At 33.9% G+C, this 17,912-nt stretch overlaps 1 protein-coding gene and 2 long non-coding RNA genes across 15 annotated transcripts; 1 reads left to right on the top strand and 2 right to left on the bottom strand.

Annotated features, from left to right (window-relative positions):
• Positions 1-1,166: 1,166 nt before the first annotated feature.
• LOC130726396 (uncharacterized) lies at positions 1,167-3,896 on the bottom strand. Of its 10 annotated transcripts, none has more exons than XR_009014813.1 (7): positions 3,612-3,892; positions 3,111-3,439; positions 2,770-2,827; positions 2,542-2,660; positions 2,393-2,446; positions 1,844-1,926; positions 1,167-1,670 (listed from the first exon to the last, which is right to left on the bottom strand). It is a non-coding gene; the product is annotated as an uncharacterized LOC130726396 (long non-coding RNA). The 10 variants fall into 10 exon arrangements; XR_009014819.1 differs by having other exon boundaries at positions 3,111-3,350; XR_009014815.1 differs by having other exon boundaries at positions 3,654-3,892.
• Positions 3,897-7,352: 3,456 nt separating this feature from the next.
• On the top strand, positions 7,353-8,519 carry LOC130723581 (protein EXORDIUM-like 2). Its single transcript, XM_057574688.1, has one exon. It carries the CDS (start codon positions 7,410-7,412, stop codon positions 8,313-8,315), a length of 906 nt encoding a protein of 301 aa, XP_057430671.1. The 5' UTR covers positions 7,353-7,409; the 3' UTR covers positions 8,316-8,519.
• A 1,234-nt stretch (positions 8,520-9,753) lies between these two features.
• On the bottom strand, positions 9,754-12,456 carry LOC130725888 (uncharacterized). 4 transcript variants are annotated; one of them, XR_009014645.1, is made up of 6 exons: positions 11,854-12,456; positions 11,167-11,275; positions 10,999-11,040; positions 10,599-10,678; positions 10,194-10,289; positions 9,754-10,076 (listed from the first exon to the last, which is right to left on the bottom strand). It is a non-coding gene; the product is annotated as an uncharacterized LOC130725888 (long non-coding RNA). The 4 variants fall into 4 exon arrangements; XR_009014643.1 differs by having other exon boundaries at positions 10,599-11,040; positions 11,854-11,881; positions 12,042-12,455; XR_009014644.1 differs by having other exon boundaries at positions 10,599-10,619; positions 11,854-12,453.
• Positions 12,457-17,912: the final 5,456 nt, after the last annotated feature.

Here is a 17,912-nt window from a genome sequence, read left to right as displayed (position 1 = left end):
CGTATCAGCGCGGGTACCATCGTAACTAACTTGCATTAACTGAGATTGGCATTGGTCTGCGTCGAATTAATCCTAATCATAATCCTACTTGCTTCATTGTGCATTAACTGATCCTTTCCTTGTTTGTTCCTCTCTACTTCTTACACGTGACCCTTCTATGTATCTCACTCATCATTTTGCCTAATTGCCTTGTCCCTTCTTTTTATCCACTTCTCATAATTCTGTTCTTCTTTCTTTCTTGACTAGTTATATATATTAAAAAAAGGCCACATCAACGAAGCTTCACGTTCACATTCCCTTCTTGTTTCCCTTTCGTTCTTTTTGGGCTAAAACCCAAAATAAAAACGTGGCAATTCCGGGACAAAAGGGTCAAACAAACTTTTTACTATTAATTAGTAGCTGCTTGCTTTTTATTTATCAACTTTTCAATGATGTGATTTTGATGCATGTATATTTCCTCTATCCAAAAGTACACCGTACACGTGTGTGTTGTGTGCGAGCTAGCGTCCTTGGTTTCTTTATACTCTTTGATAATGCCACTACTACAAAAACACTAATTTGGGGCGGAAAAATCTGTTGCACACTAGTTAAAATTTCCGTCCCAAAATAATTTTGGGACGGAATTGTGACGCGAAAAATTGCGTCGTTATATTGCTCGTCGCAAAAATATTGCGACAGAATTTATTACTCTGTCGCAAATTTGGGACGGAAATGGAGACAAAATATAATAAATTATATTTTTAAAATATGAATTTCGTGACGAAATTTGTGACAGAAAATAATAAATTAGTTGCGACAGAATCTTTCACTCCGTCGCATTTTGGGACGGAATTTAATAAGTTTTCGTTTTTTTAAATAATAATTTTGTGACGGAGTTAGTGACGGATATAATAATATTTTGTGACGGAGTTAGTGACGGATATAATAATATTTTGTGACGGAGTTAGTGACGGATATAATAATATTTTGTGACGGAACTGAGAACAACATAGTCTGTCCCAAATTTGTGACGAAATATTTCCGTCACTGAGTTGAAGATTTGCTTTGGGACTGAAAACACCCCAATTTTTAGCCATTTTTATTTTCTTCACATTCTGATTTTAAGTAAATTAGTAAGAAATCCCAAATTAAACTGCAATAATAACTAACAAAATATGAAAATAACATTAATCAAGAATCAACTCTTCATTGATCAAAGAGATAAATGAATTTCAATTAACAACAAGCTTCATGTAATTCATAAAGATCACACCTATAAAAAAAATACCAAAATTACTTAGAGTTTACTTATTTTCAAGCCACATACTAAGCATGCTGGTTCCTTACACCTTCAAAGCTCTTTCTTACTCTTTCTACCATCCCCTTCCATCTTTTGAATAGCTTCAATTCCAGCATGTCCGGATTCAAAACTGCGGAGCTTCTCAATTTAAGAATCCTCCTCAACCCGTTTTTGAGCCACCAATGCCTCCATAAGTTTCTCATTTGCTTCCTTAGTTACTCTTTGTGCTTCTTTTAGCTTCTCAATTGTTCTTTTGCTTTTTATAGATCTTTTAGAGCAAGATTTATCTGGGTTTGCAATTCTGAATTCTTCATAGCTAGTGGGGTTGCCGCTGGTGCTTTGTTGGGAGTTGCTAGAACTTCTTTGTTGGGAGTTTCAGATTAATTAGACCCTATCAGATTCATAGTGTCAATAACGTATAATACAAGGCAACTAAATTAAATGGAAAAAAGACAAGACTATAAAATAATAAAATGTCATATTTGTTGTATGTAACCAGATAGATAGATGGATCTAAGTCTAAGAGATTATGTTCACATTATGCATGATGGCATAGGAACTAACCGTCATCAATTGGTTTCAATACTTCCTTCAAAGTCCTTCCCTCTACCTGTCCTTTGTCATCATCTGAGTTCCTTCCCAAGCTACTACACAAGTTTTGTGAGCTTTATTAACATATCCTTGCAAAAACTTATACATGATGCTTGCTACATAGAAGAGAAGCACATAATATTCATTATAGACAATAATGAAAGGGGAGGATTTAACCAAAATGTACCAGGCTAGAAATTTTCAGAAAACAAAAATTTAATATTAGTTTTTAGAAACATATTAATTCTAAATGTACAAGGACCAAAGACACTTAAAGAAGATAGACACCTGCTTGTAAACAGTACGCAAATAATGAAGAGCAATAGAGACAAATTAGCTGGTATGAAACTTCTCCAATATGTTTACTAGTTTTCATGTCTAGTGATTAAAAGTATATTTAATTTAACATGCCATAAGAAATCTACCTGCGAGTAGCACTCAATAACTAGTCTAAAGAGAATACACGAGTGAGCATCTAAAACAACAAAGGATAATATACCATTTCTTAGTATAGTTTAGTACCTCCAAGTGCACCAGCAGATACCTTGTTGTTCTTCCACGAGAGAACATAAACAGCTGCAGTTACAAGAAATTAAAAAAATGAATCATAAACTAGTAAAGTAAGATTTAAGTGAACAATGTAAAGTAACATAAGATAATCAAAATATTACCAAGGCCTTTAAGCATCTCTTGCAAACATAGGATTCAGGTCTCTCCTTAGTTCACAAACATCTTTATGTGTGCTTAAATCTCCCTCTTTTGCTTCTCAATCTAGAAGGTCATAACCAAACTGAAGAATGGATGTGTGAAAGACAATTTAGTTGTTGTATTCATGGAAAAGCAGTAGTAAATAAACAGAAAGAATTCAGATGTATTTAAGGTTTCAAAATACCCTTTACCTAAGGCAACAGTGACAATGGATGGTCTTCCATTCGTAATGGTCACATTGCAACCAATCTGTCATAGAAATGAGCAATCATAAAATAATTTTAATTGTTCTAACCATTGGATCTAAATACATGTTTAAGATCTTTGCCGCAGACATCAATTCATGCTTACTATGAATTGAAGATACATACACAAGCCACATTGAGGATCAAGTCTTCCTAAACAACCATATATTATACTCTAACATCAGACAATAGACATATTATAAAAGTGAAGGAAAAAAGCTAAGGCACATGTAATGTTTCCAATTTGGTGTTTGGTATGAAATTAGAATTTCACAAGTAATATATACCTGTCACCTGAAGTATGCTCGGGCTGGCAAGAGTTAAACCAGCTATCAAATCATCTTTAGACTTCAAGGCGTCATAATTCTGAACCAGCAAAGGATCGGGAATAAACTTTTCAAGGATGAAACAACGTGTGCATAACAATCTTTGTACTCAGATGAAAAAATGACTTTGTGTCCTGCAATGAACTAAGTAGCTTGTTCAACATAGGTAGGATCCACAACACTCAGCATCCATTAGTATATCTGTTATCCTCAGGGCAGAAGCGGAAAGACAAATAAATTCCATAAGGTAAGTACACGTCGGCCTTTACCACATTCAAATAACTCACATCCTTACATAAACAAAACACATAACCATCAATAAAAATAGAGAGGAGCCTTTCTCCAAATAACATACTGGAAATTGGGGTATAGCATATTATCAGAGGCACAAGGCGGTGGCTCAAACGAAACAATGAAACTGCATAATCGCCCCTAGATTTGAGGGTTCCAAATTGAACTAACCTAAATCACGATTACGATTTACACAGAGTGATGAAGAAGAACCTTTTGATTGCTTTGACGAAATCGGAAGTCGTGTAAGCCGAGGAAAACGTCGGCGTTTTCCATTCTCGCGAAGCTAAAATCCAGAGGGCATCGTCGATCAGGCACTACCACTGACGGCATTCAAACGTGAGAGAGAGAGAGAATGAAACGTGAGGCAAAGAATGTAGGGCAAGAAATTAGGAATGAGGGAAACAAAATTCAGGATTTAGGAATGAACGAGGGAAAAAAAATTGAAAGTGAGGGAAAAAATTGAAACATAAATTGAAACAAAATTAGTATCCAAATAAGTATATTTTATTTTACTATATTCTCTTTTTTATAATTCCAATATATTTTTATTAATAGTAACAAGTTTTTTTTTAACGTATTGGTTTTATATTTTAAATAAAAGTAATAATATATACTTTAAGAATATCTTATATAATTATGATAATATATATCCGAACTATATATTTTTTTATGAGTATAATCACGATAGAAGAAGTGAGTATGAGATAAGTGTGTGTTATCTATATAATTTAAAAAAGTTAAAACTAAAAATTTGAGGTCGGCATGAAGTCAAACCTCATTATGTTGTGATGGGCCCTAGAGATTACCATGAAACCTAATAAGGTTATACAAACTTCTAAGATCAACATGAAGCATAATTAGGTCAGATAGACATTTGAAGTAAAAAAAAAGCCTGATTGAGCCCATTGAATAATGAAGATCAACTAGAGGTATTATCGTACTGGGTAACCTCTAAGGTCAAAATGAAGTCTAATTGGACTCGATGGACATATAAGATCAATAATCGACTTCTATTGGACTTAATGAGCCTTGTGCGTAATACGAAGCCTAAATGGAATTGATGGACCATAAGTTTGTCATTGATTTGTATTGGGTCTGGTGTGCCTTATATACAACACAAAGCCTCATTGAGTTTATTAAACCTGTAAGATCAACATGAAACCTAACTACAACATCTGCATATAATCATTTAAAGTTCAATTTGCCTGAGAATTTGTTAAGGCCATTCCATGTGGCCTAAAAATAAACGAACTAGGCTGGGTTGATCCACAAAACATATGCCCCTGACTTTTCATTGCTCGGAGTTTGCAACACATATGTCTGCGACTTACTTGGATTGTATGGGACTGACCAAGTAATAAAAATGAAAATAAAGTACAAATAAAATTAAATATTTATCAATTATTCAAAATTGTAAGATATTTACAAAAATCTATTAATATCATCAAATCAAATAATAATGATTAAAACTTATTCTCTTTGGACTTTTAATTAAATTTTTTAAAATGTAAAAAATATTGGTCAGCAAGTCCGCAACCTGCAAGTTAAGCGGAGTAACCTGTATAAGCCATATCAAAATGGACAAGGTATTATTAAGTTGAAGCGTTGTTTTTCCCCCAAAACTAATTAATCAAATTGTGACGGAATATAAATGTCGTCGCCACATTGCGACGATTTTTATAACTTAGTCACAAAATTAGGACTGAATACAAACTCCGTCCCAAAAATAGCTTATATTTTTAAATAAAATTTGTGACGGAAAATTATTGCTAATTTCGTCACAAATTGGGACGGAATAATTTAATTTTTGCGTCCCCAATGTTGGCGCCTTCATTTCCCCCCGAAACTAAATATTCAAATTGGGACGGAATATAAATGTCGTCCCCACATTGCGACAATTTATATATATTTGTCACGAAATTGTGACAAAATACAAACTCCGTCCCAAAAAAGGTTAAATTTTTAAATAACATTTGTGACGGAAAATTATTGTTACCTCAGTCGCGAATTGGGACAGAATAATTAAATTATTGCGTCCCCAATTTTGGTGCCTTGATTTCCCCCCAAAACTAAATATTTATATTGGGACGGAATATAAATGTCGTCCGCACATTGCGACAGTTTATATATAGTCGTCACGAAATTGTGACAAAATTCAAACTTCTTCCCAAAAAATAGATTAAATTTGTAAATAACAGTTGTGACGGAAAATTATTACTACCTCTGTCACAAATTGGGACGGAATAATTAAATTATTGCGTCCCCAAAATTGGCGCCTTGGTTCCCTCCAAAATAAATATTTCCATTGGGACGAAATTTTATTATTCGTCGCAAATTTGCGACAATTTATATAATTTTGTCCCTAAATTGTGACGAAATTTGTATTCTGTCCCAAAATGTTAAATTAATGTTTTAAAAAACCTTGGCGACAAAAAAGTGTCGCTAAATCCGTCGCAAACGAATTATTTTGTGACGGAATTTTTTTCCGTCGCAAAATTCCGTCCTAATTTGAGTGTTTTCTAGTAGTGGCTTGCTATCCGGGCATGTAATCATGGAGTCTCGGTTTGAATTCTAAAAACCATAAAAAAAAAACACATATGGAAGTGGCTCTGTCCAAGTATTGTGGTTAAAGTGCGCAATTTTTAGAGTCGGCACCGTCCCAATATGTTCCTTGAGAATTTCAAAACACTAGTGGGCACAAACGAAGAAACAAAATAAAGAAAAGGCAAGCAATTAAGCAAACCTAGTGGATGAGAAAAAATTTGAATTCTGAATTTTGTATAGGTACATATGCAGTGTGTTTGTTGATAAGTTTACATTACAACTACATATGACGACACGTAAACATTAATTTTAAGGTGAATCTATATATATATATTAAACTCAATGAAAATGTAAATGGTGAAAGTTGTTTCACAAATTCACAATATATATATCCAAACACAATTAACTTGACATTTTTTTAGTGTATGAGTAAATTAAATATGATATGATGAATACGGTGACGTATTAGAGTAATGGAGCCTGATACCTTCCTGACCCCTCACCTCCCCCACCTAAACCCCCACAGTCACAGAACCCAGGCACGCACTAGGTAACCTGCTCTACCACTAGCAGTAGTACTATTTTTAATTTACCCTCTACTACTTTAAGATATGCCATGACCCTATGACTAGTACCATTATATTATTATACATACTGATACTAGACTAGTTAAATTTAAAATAAACAAAGAAAAATTAAGAAAAGAACGTCACTGTCCATGCCATGACCCATCGTAGCCATTGCGTGTGGAATTCCACACTGGACCCACATAATTCGGTCCCAAAACCTGTGTTGCTTCTGCAGATACCTGATCTCAACCCAAATTACATGGCTAATATTAGTATAGTATAGTATAGTATATAATAGGAGTATAGGATACGGTATTGTGTGGTAGCTAGCTACATGAACAGCTAGCATTATAGCAACCCTGTGTGCGTGTGAATTAAGAATAATGTTATGTACACATCTCTTTAAGAGGTGGAAAGAGGTGGAAGGAAGAGAGAGATAGGAAGAAAATAAAAAGTAAGAGAGAGAAAGTATGAGATATGATAGATGATAAGAGGAGAGAGATAGAAATAAAAAGAGATGGAAATAGAGTGTTTAAAAAATGAGGTGTGTATATATCATTACTGGTGAATTAAAGTGAGAACTGAGAAAGGTCAATTCATCATAAATCAAATCCTCTTCTTCGTGCATGCGGGTTTCAATAGACACCAGTTTTGACGCCACGTCATCCACTTCATCACATTACAGCCTGGCAACAGTCGTGGCAAATTACAAACCTCCACGTGGAACCCTTCTGATGTTAATTAACACCTGTTTCCTCTTCCCACACTATAAATACATATACTTCCCTCCCCTCACAAACACAATACTAATTTCATATTTCATATCATTCTTCAAACTTTGACCCTCAAAACAATGGTGCTGTCTAATTACCATCATGCCACTGCATTTGTGGTTCTGTTACTGTGTGGCGCGGCGAGTGCAGCGCTGGTAGAGCAGCAACCACTGGTTCTAAAATACCACAACGGTGAACTCCTCAAAGGGAGGATCACCGTTAATCTCTTCTGGTACGGGAGCTTCACTCCAATCCAACGCTCCATAATCGTTGATTTCATCAACTCACTCACCACCACCCCAGGGGCCCCACTTCCCTCCGTAGCCTCATGGTGGAAAACCACCGAGAATTACAAGCTAGGATCAGGATCCTCTGCACTCGTCGTAGGGAAGCAAACCATACACCCTAGCTATACCCTCGGGAAGAGTCTCCAACAAACTCACCTTGTATCACTCGCTTCCACCTTCAACGACCTCGCCGCCATCAACGTCATCCTCACCGCCAAGGACGTCGCCGTCGATGGCTTCTGCCGGAGCCGCTGCGGGACTCACGGGTCAGCCCGACCCGTGAAAGGAAACACCCGTACCGCTTACGTCTGGGTTGGAAACTCTGAGACTCAGTGCCCGGGGCAATGCGCGTGGCCGTTTCATCAGCCTATTTACGGCCCGCAGACGCCGCCGCTGGTGGCGCCCAACGGCGATGTCGGTGTGGACGGGATGATCATCAACTTGGCAACCTTGCTTGCTGGTACCGTCACGAATCCGTTCAATAATGGATACTTTCAGGGTCCGGCGACGGCGCCGTTGGAGGCGGTTTCAGCTTGTACTGGTGTTTTCGGGAGCGGGTCGTATCCGGGTTACCCGGGTCAGGTTTTGGTGGAGAAGAGTACAGGGGCGAGTTACAATGCGCATGGGGTGAACGGGAGGAAGTACCTGTTGCCGGCGATGTGGGACCCGAAGACTTCAGCGTGTAGGACGCTGGTGTGAATGTGAAGACGATGGATGAAGGTTGCTGAAGCTGCTTTTGTCGTTTTGTTTGACGTGTAAATTATGTTTCTGTTAAATTAAAGTTAAAGAATGCTTATTATATGGAAAGAAAATTATGTAATAAGAGAAGAAACAATGGTGTATTTATTTGTATAATGTATGTATGTTCATTTTTCTAAATTTAAAAATGAAGAGTTGAGTTCATATCATGCATAATAGTTTTTTTTTAATAATTCTAGCATAAACTATCTGGCTCGAGTTTGATACTTATAAATTATGGTATGAAGAAAGATTTATTGAGACAAATATTTTACTCAATTAATATTTTGGTAAGGGGGAAAAGAGGATAAGATCATAAGAATAGTGATTGGATTTGATGGGAGAGTGGGAGGCAAGTGGTGAAGTAGCCGGAAGTGAAGTGAATTCTCATTCTCATGAAGCATGCACAATCAAAATAGTCAAAATGGTCATCGTTCGTAGTTTTGGTCTTTCCTCTTGTACTATAGTCATATTGGGTTGCCTTAATCCTAACCTTTTCTGTTTTTTTGGGCCATTAGCCCATTATCATACTCAAAACCACAAATATTGGAAAAAAAAGGCAAAACAATTATTTACGTGTGTATCTAACTAGTGTGTGCCTCTCTCTTTATCTAATACTATATAGTTTAAGACTCATCAGAATCCTACGTGTCAATCATATAGAGCTTCATCTTTAATGGGCACGTGTCAATCAATCAAAATTCAATAAATAATCAATATGAAACTTTGATTAATCATACACTAAACCTATTCTTTTTGAAAAATCATAACTATTTGAAATTCAAAATATTAAAGAAAAAAAAATACATAACAACCATCGAGAATGATTTTTTTAACTTCGGTGGTCAAAAGTTTTGAATTTTGAATAAAAAATCTGATACTATAATATTATATTTTGAATTTAAATGTCTTACTTTCCCGTAAAAAAAAGATTTGAATTTAAATTCCTTTGATATTGTTTAGAGCCTAACGTGATATGCATGCACTACAAAAAAATGTATATTTAGTGGCATTGATATTGTTAAGTTGTGGCATTTATTAAATGCCCCAAGTGTTATTAGTGGCATTCACCTTTAAGTGCCTCTATTACAGGTGCCACAACTGTTTTGTGGCATTTTTGCTTAAATGCCGATTTTGTATGCCACAAATCCCTTCAGGCATTTTTTAAATGCCACAAATGCATCTACCATTGTATTAGGCTTAAATTTTACTGGCACCTTGTAAATGCCACGAATGCATCAATCATTACAGGTTTTGAAACATCACCAAATTAGCTTTACCAAGTGAATATTTCATTTTTTTCTTATTCGTAAATATATTTAAATTAAATCTTAAAATCTCTAATATGTTGGTGATTAGTTAATCCATAATCACCAAAGTAAGCAGAGAGAGAATAAGATAAAAGGAACATAATGAATATTAATAAGCATGAGCAAGATTATGTTATACATAATTGCAAGACCACTCTTCAAAGGTGGTTCTGTCACTCATCAGAAAAAAAAAAATTACAATTTACTGTTTTTCCATGTCTCAAATATGAAACATCTTTACTAAATTCTGAGTATGCATCAAGATTTCACATGCTAGCACACTAGCAAATGGGCATGAAGCCATGAACATGATAGGAAATGTATATATTTGTTCCAGCTTCCAAAGTTGTAAACTGCAAACACTAGCTGGAGTAAGACTCATTGCAACATGAGACTTAGATGAATATACATCCTACACAGATTGAAACACCAAAGTACATAAATCAATTACACGAAGATATATGTAAACTACCAACACAAGCCTACAGAACTTGCTCAAAGCAACAAGAGTATGAAATGAAGCACAAACCTCTTTGTGACAGTACTTCCCCAGTTGGAACAAACCAGCCTAAATCAGGAACCTTGCTGACAATATCTTTCAGAAAATCAAAGACATTAGAACTCTCTACACAATGAAAAAGAATCAAAAAAATATTTAATAACTTATCGGTTGTGAGAAATTAAGAACAATAAAAAGCCACTAGAATACAAATTCATTAGTTAATTTAACTATCGGATATGAGAAATAAAATATTTAATAACATTAGTTTGTTGGTTAAGCATCAAATGAAGATGACATTAACTTATTCATATTCGTTTCTTCTGTCCACCATGGATAACCTTTGTCATTTCATCACTAAGTAGAATAAAGCAAAACAAACATATTAAGAATCTGTAACATTAGTTCAGTGAATAAACATATTAAGAATCTCACCTTAAATGCCAACTCTATTATCTGCATCATGAATGAAGCTTCATCAGAAAAAAATCAATACCATCTGGAATTGCAGGACTCTTTCCAAATGGATGCAAATTTATGAGAAACATGTACATGAAGACCAAATGAGGGAAACAGGGTGATAAAAGTATAAGACTAGAAAAATTATAAACTGAAAGTGAATTTGAAACTGCACCATGAGGTAGTGGTACTCATGTTCGAAACTGCACATGAAAGTGAATTACAAACATAGAAGTCAAAAATAGTTTTTAATTCAAAACTTGAGCATGAGCATCCAGAATACTTCCTTTAAGTTTTGCAGTATCCCATTTATGTTGAACACACCTTTATCATAATAGAAAATTTGTAGAATAATGCGGAAGTGGAATAAACTTACCTAAGCAAGTGGAGCTCGAATAAAACACCACTTTAGCCAAGCCTGAGCAATATTTGAATTTAATTTTTATGATTGGTCTAACTTTATCTATAATTAACTAGAAAGAGCATTAAAAACAAGAAACTATAAGGCATATGTGCAAAAACCAAAATGAAAACTAAGGCTCACCAAGCTCATAGGCCTTAGCAGCTATGTGTGCTGGAAGTTTTTTGAAATTAGTGAATGGTGGGTATTAGTGCCCTGTCAAAGTCCTCCTGGGTCACCTGTGAAACCAAAGCTGTTGTTCCAAGAAAGTTGAAAGATCAAATAAATCGATAATGAAATCGAAGAGAAAGGGAAATAGAAGATAACATCAAAGGTTATTAGAAACTCTGCATATAACATTAAGTCCCTAAGATACAATGCTTAACAAATCATCATTACAATGGTCTAATGCATGTGTTGGTATCATCCATATTGACTAGTTTACTGATTGCATAATGGCGCTATCTGCATTGATAAATCAATATGATGTCTACATAAGTTTCAACAATGTCAAAAATAGTAATTGGATTATGACTTAAGTAAATGAATTATGGTCAAGAAAACATCATATATAATGATACAGAGACTAAGAACTGAATTTGTCTAGTCCTCAACCGCGTCAAATCAATTAAAATTATGAACTGACCAAAATAATGATGGCTGCTAAAACACAAAATTGGCGAAACTAGAAGTTATATGATCTACACTAGGAATTAATAAGGGGAATGATGTAGTGAATTCAAACACAATGCAATACAATTCAAATTGCATGCAGAATACCAATGCAAGTAAGATTGTGCAAAACACCAATACAGAGGTAATGAGAATTACCTGAGCATACGATTTAGCCCTACAATTCCTATCTCCGACACCGCAATTTCCAATTCAGTGTACATGCGAGTAAGAAACAAAGAAACAAGATCAAATCAGAAGAAGAAGGGCAAGAAACGCAACCTCTCGAGCTTGATTGGGTGATTTGAACTCCAAATCGAACGAAACCAAATCCACTGACTACCTACCTTGTTGCGCCACCTGGTTGTAGCCGGAGTGGAATCCTGGAGGTGTCGGCCATGGAGCATCGCGGATCTAGGGTTTCTTCTCCGGTGAGTATCATGAACGAGAATTTGCTGGATCTGGAAGCAGAGGAAGGAGCATTGCAACTTGCAAGCACAATGGCGAGGCGTGGAGTGTGGCTGCGTTGGAGATGGAACAGTGGTCGCTCTGTTGCGATGTGGTGATAGAGGGACGACGGCGAAGGTTGCTTCACAATGGCCGAGCTTGACGGACGATCGGGGAGGACGACGATGGTTGTTGCGTTCGTGAATCGGAAGAAAGCGTGAAAGTGTTTGGAGAGCGTTTGGGAGAAACAGTGTGAATGGCGTGAGAGAGTTTGGAAGAAAAGCTGAAACAGATTTTTCTTTTTTCTTTTTGGTTTAAAATTCTGAAACTGTGCGAGTGAAAGTTAAAAAAAAAAGTTATATATTATAAAATTGAAAAGGTTATTTGTGGCATTTAAGTTAAGTGCCACTTCTGAAAATTGCTAACAAATAGCTCCTAATTAGCTAGGAATGTGTTTTTAAATTAGTGGCATTTAAGATAGGCTTAATCCTAAAATTGGTCCTTGTCTTTGTCTCGCTGTCTGAACTAGGTCCCTCACCGGAAAAATTTGTGCAAAAGATTCTCTTTTTTATAAATCGTTTAGAGCAAGTCCTCGCCGGAGCCCGGGGCTCCGGCGAGTGATGAAGTGTCACGCTGACTGTGTCAATAGTGCCTACGTGGAATTTAAAAAAAATTAAAATAACATATATGACATTTTAATTTAATTAACAAAAATAATTTGACCCAATTTCCCCAATGCTCCACGATCTAATTATTTTTCCCCAATTCCCCAACGCTCCACGATCTGAATTTTGACACAAAACATCATTTTCCCCAATTTCTCCATCTGCTTCCTCTCCTCCTCCTCCTCCATCTTCTTCTTCTTCATCTTCTCCTTTCATAAACCCTTTCAACATCACCATCACAAAGAACCCTAATTCTATTTCCTTTCATCCCAAAAGAAGAAAAAACCCACGCCCAGATTTTCCAGATTTCACAAAGAGAACGATTCAAGAGTTACTGTAAACACCATTTGGGATTAATTGAAGTTACTGAAGGTGGTGGGTGTGGTTCTAGGGCTCTCGAACGAGATTCTTGGCCACCACCACCACTTATGGGTCTCAATCTTCTGGGTTTCTTCTTCCATGGCCACCGCCGCCACCACCACTCACGGCTTGGCCACCACCACCCCTCCCGAAAGCACGATGGGTCTTCTCTCGAACTAGGACAGAGCAGATCGATGGAGATCTGAGTTGGGGATCTCCTCCGAGCCCATCACCATCGCACGCACTGCTTCTACCAATGTTATTTGGCTGGTTATGCTCATTTGAGATTGTTAGGTTTTAGAGATGAAAATGATGAAACATATGCTCTGAAATTGGGTTCTGTTCTAGTTCTTTCTTTGGTTGATTTTCTGAATTTTGAAGAATATGTATGGGAATCTGGAATGTTATTTGGCGTTTGATTTTTAAGATTGAGTTGTTAGTAAAAATTTTAAGATTGAGGTTCTAGATCTTGGTTTTTTAATTTGGGTATTGAAAAAATGAGATGAAGATGATGGGATGGAGAAGATGAAGATGTTGGGGAATTGAGTTTGGTGCCCCACCCCTTAGGCTTTGCACCCCACTTTATTAAATACGGAATTTAAAGTTCCGTATCAATACGGAAAATAAAATTCCGTATCTGTTTTAGTATATAATGAGTGGTTGAAAATGTGACACGCATGCTTAAATACAGTACGGAATTTTAAGTTCCGTATTCAATAGGGAGAATACGGAATTTTAAATTCCGTATTTGATAAAGTGGGGTGCCAAGCCCCATAGGTGGGGTGCCAAACCCAACTCCCAAGATGTTGGTGAGATGATAAAGATAATGAAGAAGGAGATGATATTTTGATTTTCTGGAAATAGAAAAAAAATTATGATGTGTAATTGAATTTAATTTAGTTTGGGTTTTTGATTTAATTTATTTTTCTTAATTAAATTTAATTTTCTGATGTGTAATTTTCTTTTTTCTTTTTTAAATCCATGTCACCTCATTTAGCCCGGTCAGCGTTCCACTTCATCACTCGCGGAGCTCCGCGCTCCGGCGAGGACTTACTCCAAACGATTTACAAAAAAGAGGATCTTTTGCACAAATTTTTCCGGTGAGGAACTTAGATCAGACGGCAAGACAAAGACAGAGACTAATTTGAGGATTAAGCCTTTAAGATAAGTGCCACTTCAGAAGAAGATTGCTGCCAAATAGCTACTAATTAGCTCAGAATGCGTTTTTAAATTAGTGGCATTCTAATTAAATGCCAGAGTAATATACGTTTGTGGCATTTTTTGGTAAATGCCACAAATGTAGTGCCACTAAAGACAAGTTTTTTTTAGTGATGTCTTTCAAAAGAAAATATATATATATATATATATATATATATATATATATTAAACTTGATATATGTACCAAAAAAAAACTTGATATGATGATTAATAAAAGACAAAACTTGATATGCATACATAAGGATGGTTACATAAGATCAGTTTCAAAAAAAAAACTTACGTAAGATAATTAATTGATAAAAGAGAGATTAAAAAAAATTGTATTGTAGAATTTATTTTTGAATGTTAAATTTACTAACTGAAACAATCCAATCTGGTAGGCTGTAAATAATATAATTAAAAGGAATTTGAATTCAATTTTTTTTCATATTAAAATTAATTAAGTTTTAACCATAGACAATATTATTGTTCAAAAAAAACTATAGACAATATTAATTTCAAAAAAAAAACTATAGAGAATATTCTATTAGAATCTTAAAATATGAGGTTAAGTTGTTAGAAGAAGTGGAATGTAGATTTGGAGTAAAAATAGAGCTAAGTTTATTTTAACAAACCGGCAAAATGAGGGCTTCAATGGACGAATCTGGTCACACATTGTCCCTTCCCCCATTAGTTTAGTTATAATATTAAACTAATAATAATATAATATTAGATCATTAAAAAGGTGTGCTACGGTTTTAATTACTATTTACTAAGTAAAATAAAAAGAAATTTTCAAACCATTTTTAAACCGGCAAACCATTTAAAGGTTTTTATAAACAAAAATCTGATTTTTTTTTTGACAAATAACAAAAATCTGATTTTGATATATGGAATGTGTGGAGAGAAATTCTTTTGATCTATCAAATTTGAATTTAAAACTTTCTTATTTTTTTAAAAAATTCAAATGTGCTATCTTTCAATTTTCAAGGGTTAAATTCGTTATTAAAAACTGATCACCATCGCATTTGAGATACCACGTACTGCTAACTCTTTCTCCCTTCTTCTCATGTCAGACCATACTCTCTTCTCTTTTTTCTTCCATGTATTTCAACAATGCTTTGCTTTGTGCCTTTATAAATTACAAATTGTTATAACTCAAGGGCATATCATTTCCTCATATCCTGGTAGTCCTTTTTCTTCAACTTTGAAAATAAATCTGCTTCAACAAGCTCCAATGATTCTTTCATGGTGTTCTTGAAGTAAATTTACATTACGTTGAACTTTTCGTTCATGTGATAGAGCATATTTCTTCATTATCCTTTGCAACCTGTTTTTTTTTTGTTTAATTTTTTTAGCTATAATCTCCTTCCCTGTTTCATTATTGTTTTGTAATGTTCATGTACTGCTGTGTTTGTTGATAAAAAAAAATCTTGATGGATAGACATCACTTTTATTTCATTCTTCCATTATTTTGTGATTTCAACTGCACTTTTTTTGTAGTTACTGGACGAAGACAATAACTTATTTGAATGTTGATTTTCCTTTTATCATAAATTCCTAATGAAGATAGTGGGCAATCTTTCTTTCTTCCTACTTTCAGTCTTTGTTGTATTAAATGTGGATTTTCATTTTCAAAGCAGTGAAGAAAGCATTCATGATTATTCCTTTGTAATACAAATTATATTCTTATTTTCACAATACATATTGTCGACTTGTGATGGTTTTTTTGTTTTACAAATTTGTATATCTGTTGTCTTATGTCTTTTCTATGAATTTATCGGCAATTTTAACCTTTTCATTTGTTAGGAGTAGTGAGAGTCATGACAAAGGATCTCAGCTGCTTTCAAAATGAAAGCATTATTTCACATGGATCCATGAGTATGATTTTGTTCAAGCATCCATTTCTCACTTCTATATTTTGTAATTATTTTAACTTTTTAAATTGTTAGTTTTAGTTTCTTATTTAAATTTGAATAAGTCTTATTAAAATATGATACTTATGATGTTTGTTAGGATGTTAGTCGGATTATGTTTAAATAGAACTACATTTCTGTTAGTTTTCAAATTTTGCAGGTTGTGTGCAGATTTATAGATCAATTTGTTAGGGTATGCTTGGATGGTAGAGAAAGTGAGAGGAAATAAATGAAGAATGAAATATAGAGAAAGGAAAGAAAGAAAAAAGGAAAGTGTAATAATCTTTTAGGTTATTTGGTTAACAAAATAACTTCATTTTTCTTTTTTTTTTTGGTACATAATAACTTCATTTTTCAATTGTTATTATCAAATATTACACTAAAATTAAAATAGTTATACAATATTTAAATTGTTCATTTTAATATAATATATTGTATATTTCAACAAATAGTTTTTTTTGTTATTCAAAAATTAGTTATTATTCTTACAAGTAAAATAAGCCAAATGAAATCAACATGAAAGCAAATGAAGCAACATTCATTTTCGATTGTAACAAGAAAAAAATGAAGCAACATTATATCTATCAATACAAAATGGTTGATGTACTGTCAATATAAAGCTTTTTTACACTGACATCCAATTAATTTCTGCCACGTCAAAAATTTGTATTTATTTAATTAAAATAAAAAAGGAATGTAACTGTTGAGTCCTGTGTCATAATTTGTTTATACGTACATCGATTAAACTCATATTTCATCGGTATTAATTTTAGTTGATTCACGTCTGAATGTAAATTTTATAAGTGGGTGTCATACTCTTTTTAGCTTAAAATGCAACATATCCCTCTACTTTTTCTCGATGGAGAGAGAAAAAAAATTCAAGTGGGATCTATGAAGTTTTTTCTTTCATTCCCTTTAAATTATAAAAGCAGACAATGGAAGGATTTTATTTTGCGTGTTTTCTTTCATTTCTTTTCTTCGCGTCTCAAACCAAATACAATCGATAAGCTACGGTAAAAATATAATCTTCCACCAGAATTATGTTCATCTTTCATCTTCATGCTTAAAAGATCAACAATGAATGTTGAATCAAGTTTTAACTTTTAACTACTCTATACGATTTACGATTTGCACATTGCCTATAGAAATTTTTTCTTAAATCACTTGATTTCAAATAGAAAACATAATTGAAAGTTGAATATTAAATAAAGTAGAAAAGGTAAATAATTATTACATATTTATATCACCTTGAGTTTAGATAGAAAATACAATTTAAAGTTTTTAATATATAAAATATGAAAGATATCTGTCAAAAAAAATATGAAAGATAAATGTATATCACATCAGTACAAAAATTTCACATGATCATCTAAATATTTAAGTTTAATTTCAAATGATTATATAAATATCTAAATTTCTTTTAACTGTTAAGTTTATTTACTAATTAATATGTATATACTAAAAACAGATAAATAGCTATCAAATGAGTATGAAAATTTTAAACGAAACCTATTAGAGTTTAATTGAGATGTACGGTCGGTGTAACTAATCATAATATGCCACGTAGAGAAATAGTTAATTTTATTTTAAATTTTAATAAAAATAAAAATATGTTGTATGGCATCATATTAAT

Source organism: Lotus japonicus, chromosome 6 (assembly GCF_012489685.1).
Source record: "Lotus japonicus ecotype B-129 chromosome 6, LjGifu_v1.2".
NCBI lineage: Eukaryota > Viridiplantae > Streptophyta > Magnoliopsida > Fabales > Fabaceae > Lotus > Lotus japonicus.
Note: the sequence above shows the minus strand (reverse complement) of the source record. Positions and strands in the feature narration are given on the sequence as shown.

Coding starts and splice junctions, on each gene's coding strand:
- LOC130723581 (XM_057574688.1), top strand. CDS start 7,410: ATGGTGCTGTCTAATTACCATCATGCCACTGCATTTGTGGTTCTGTTA.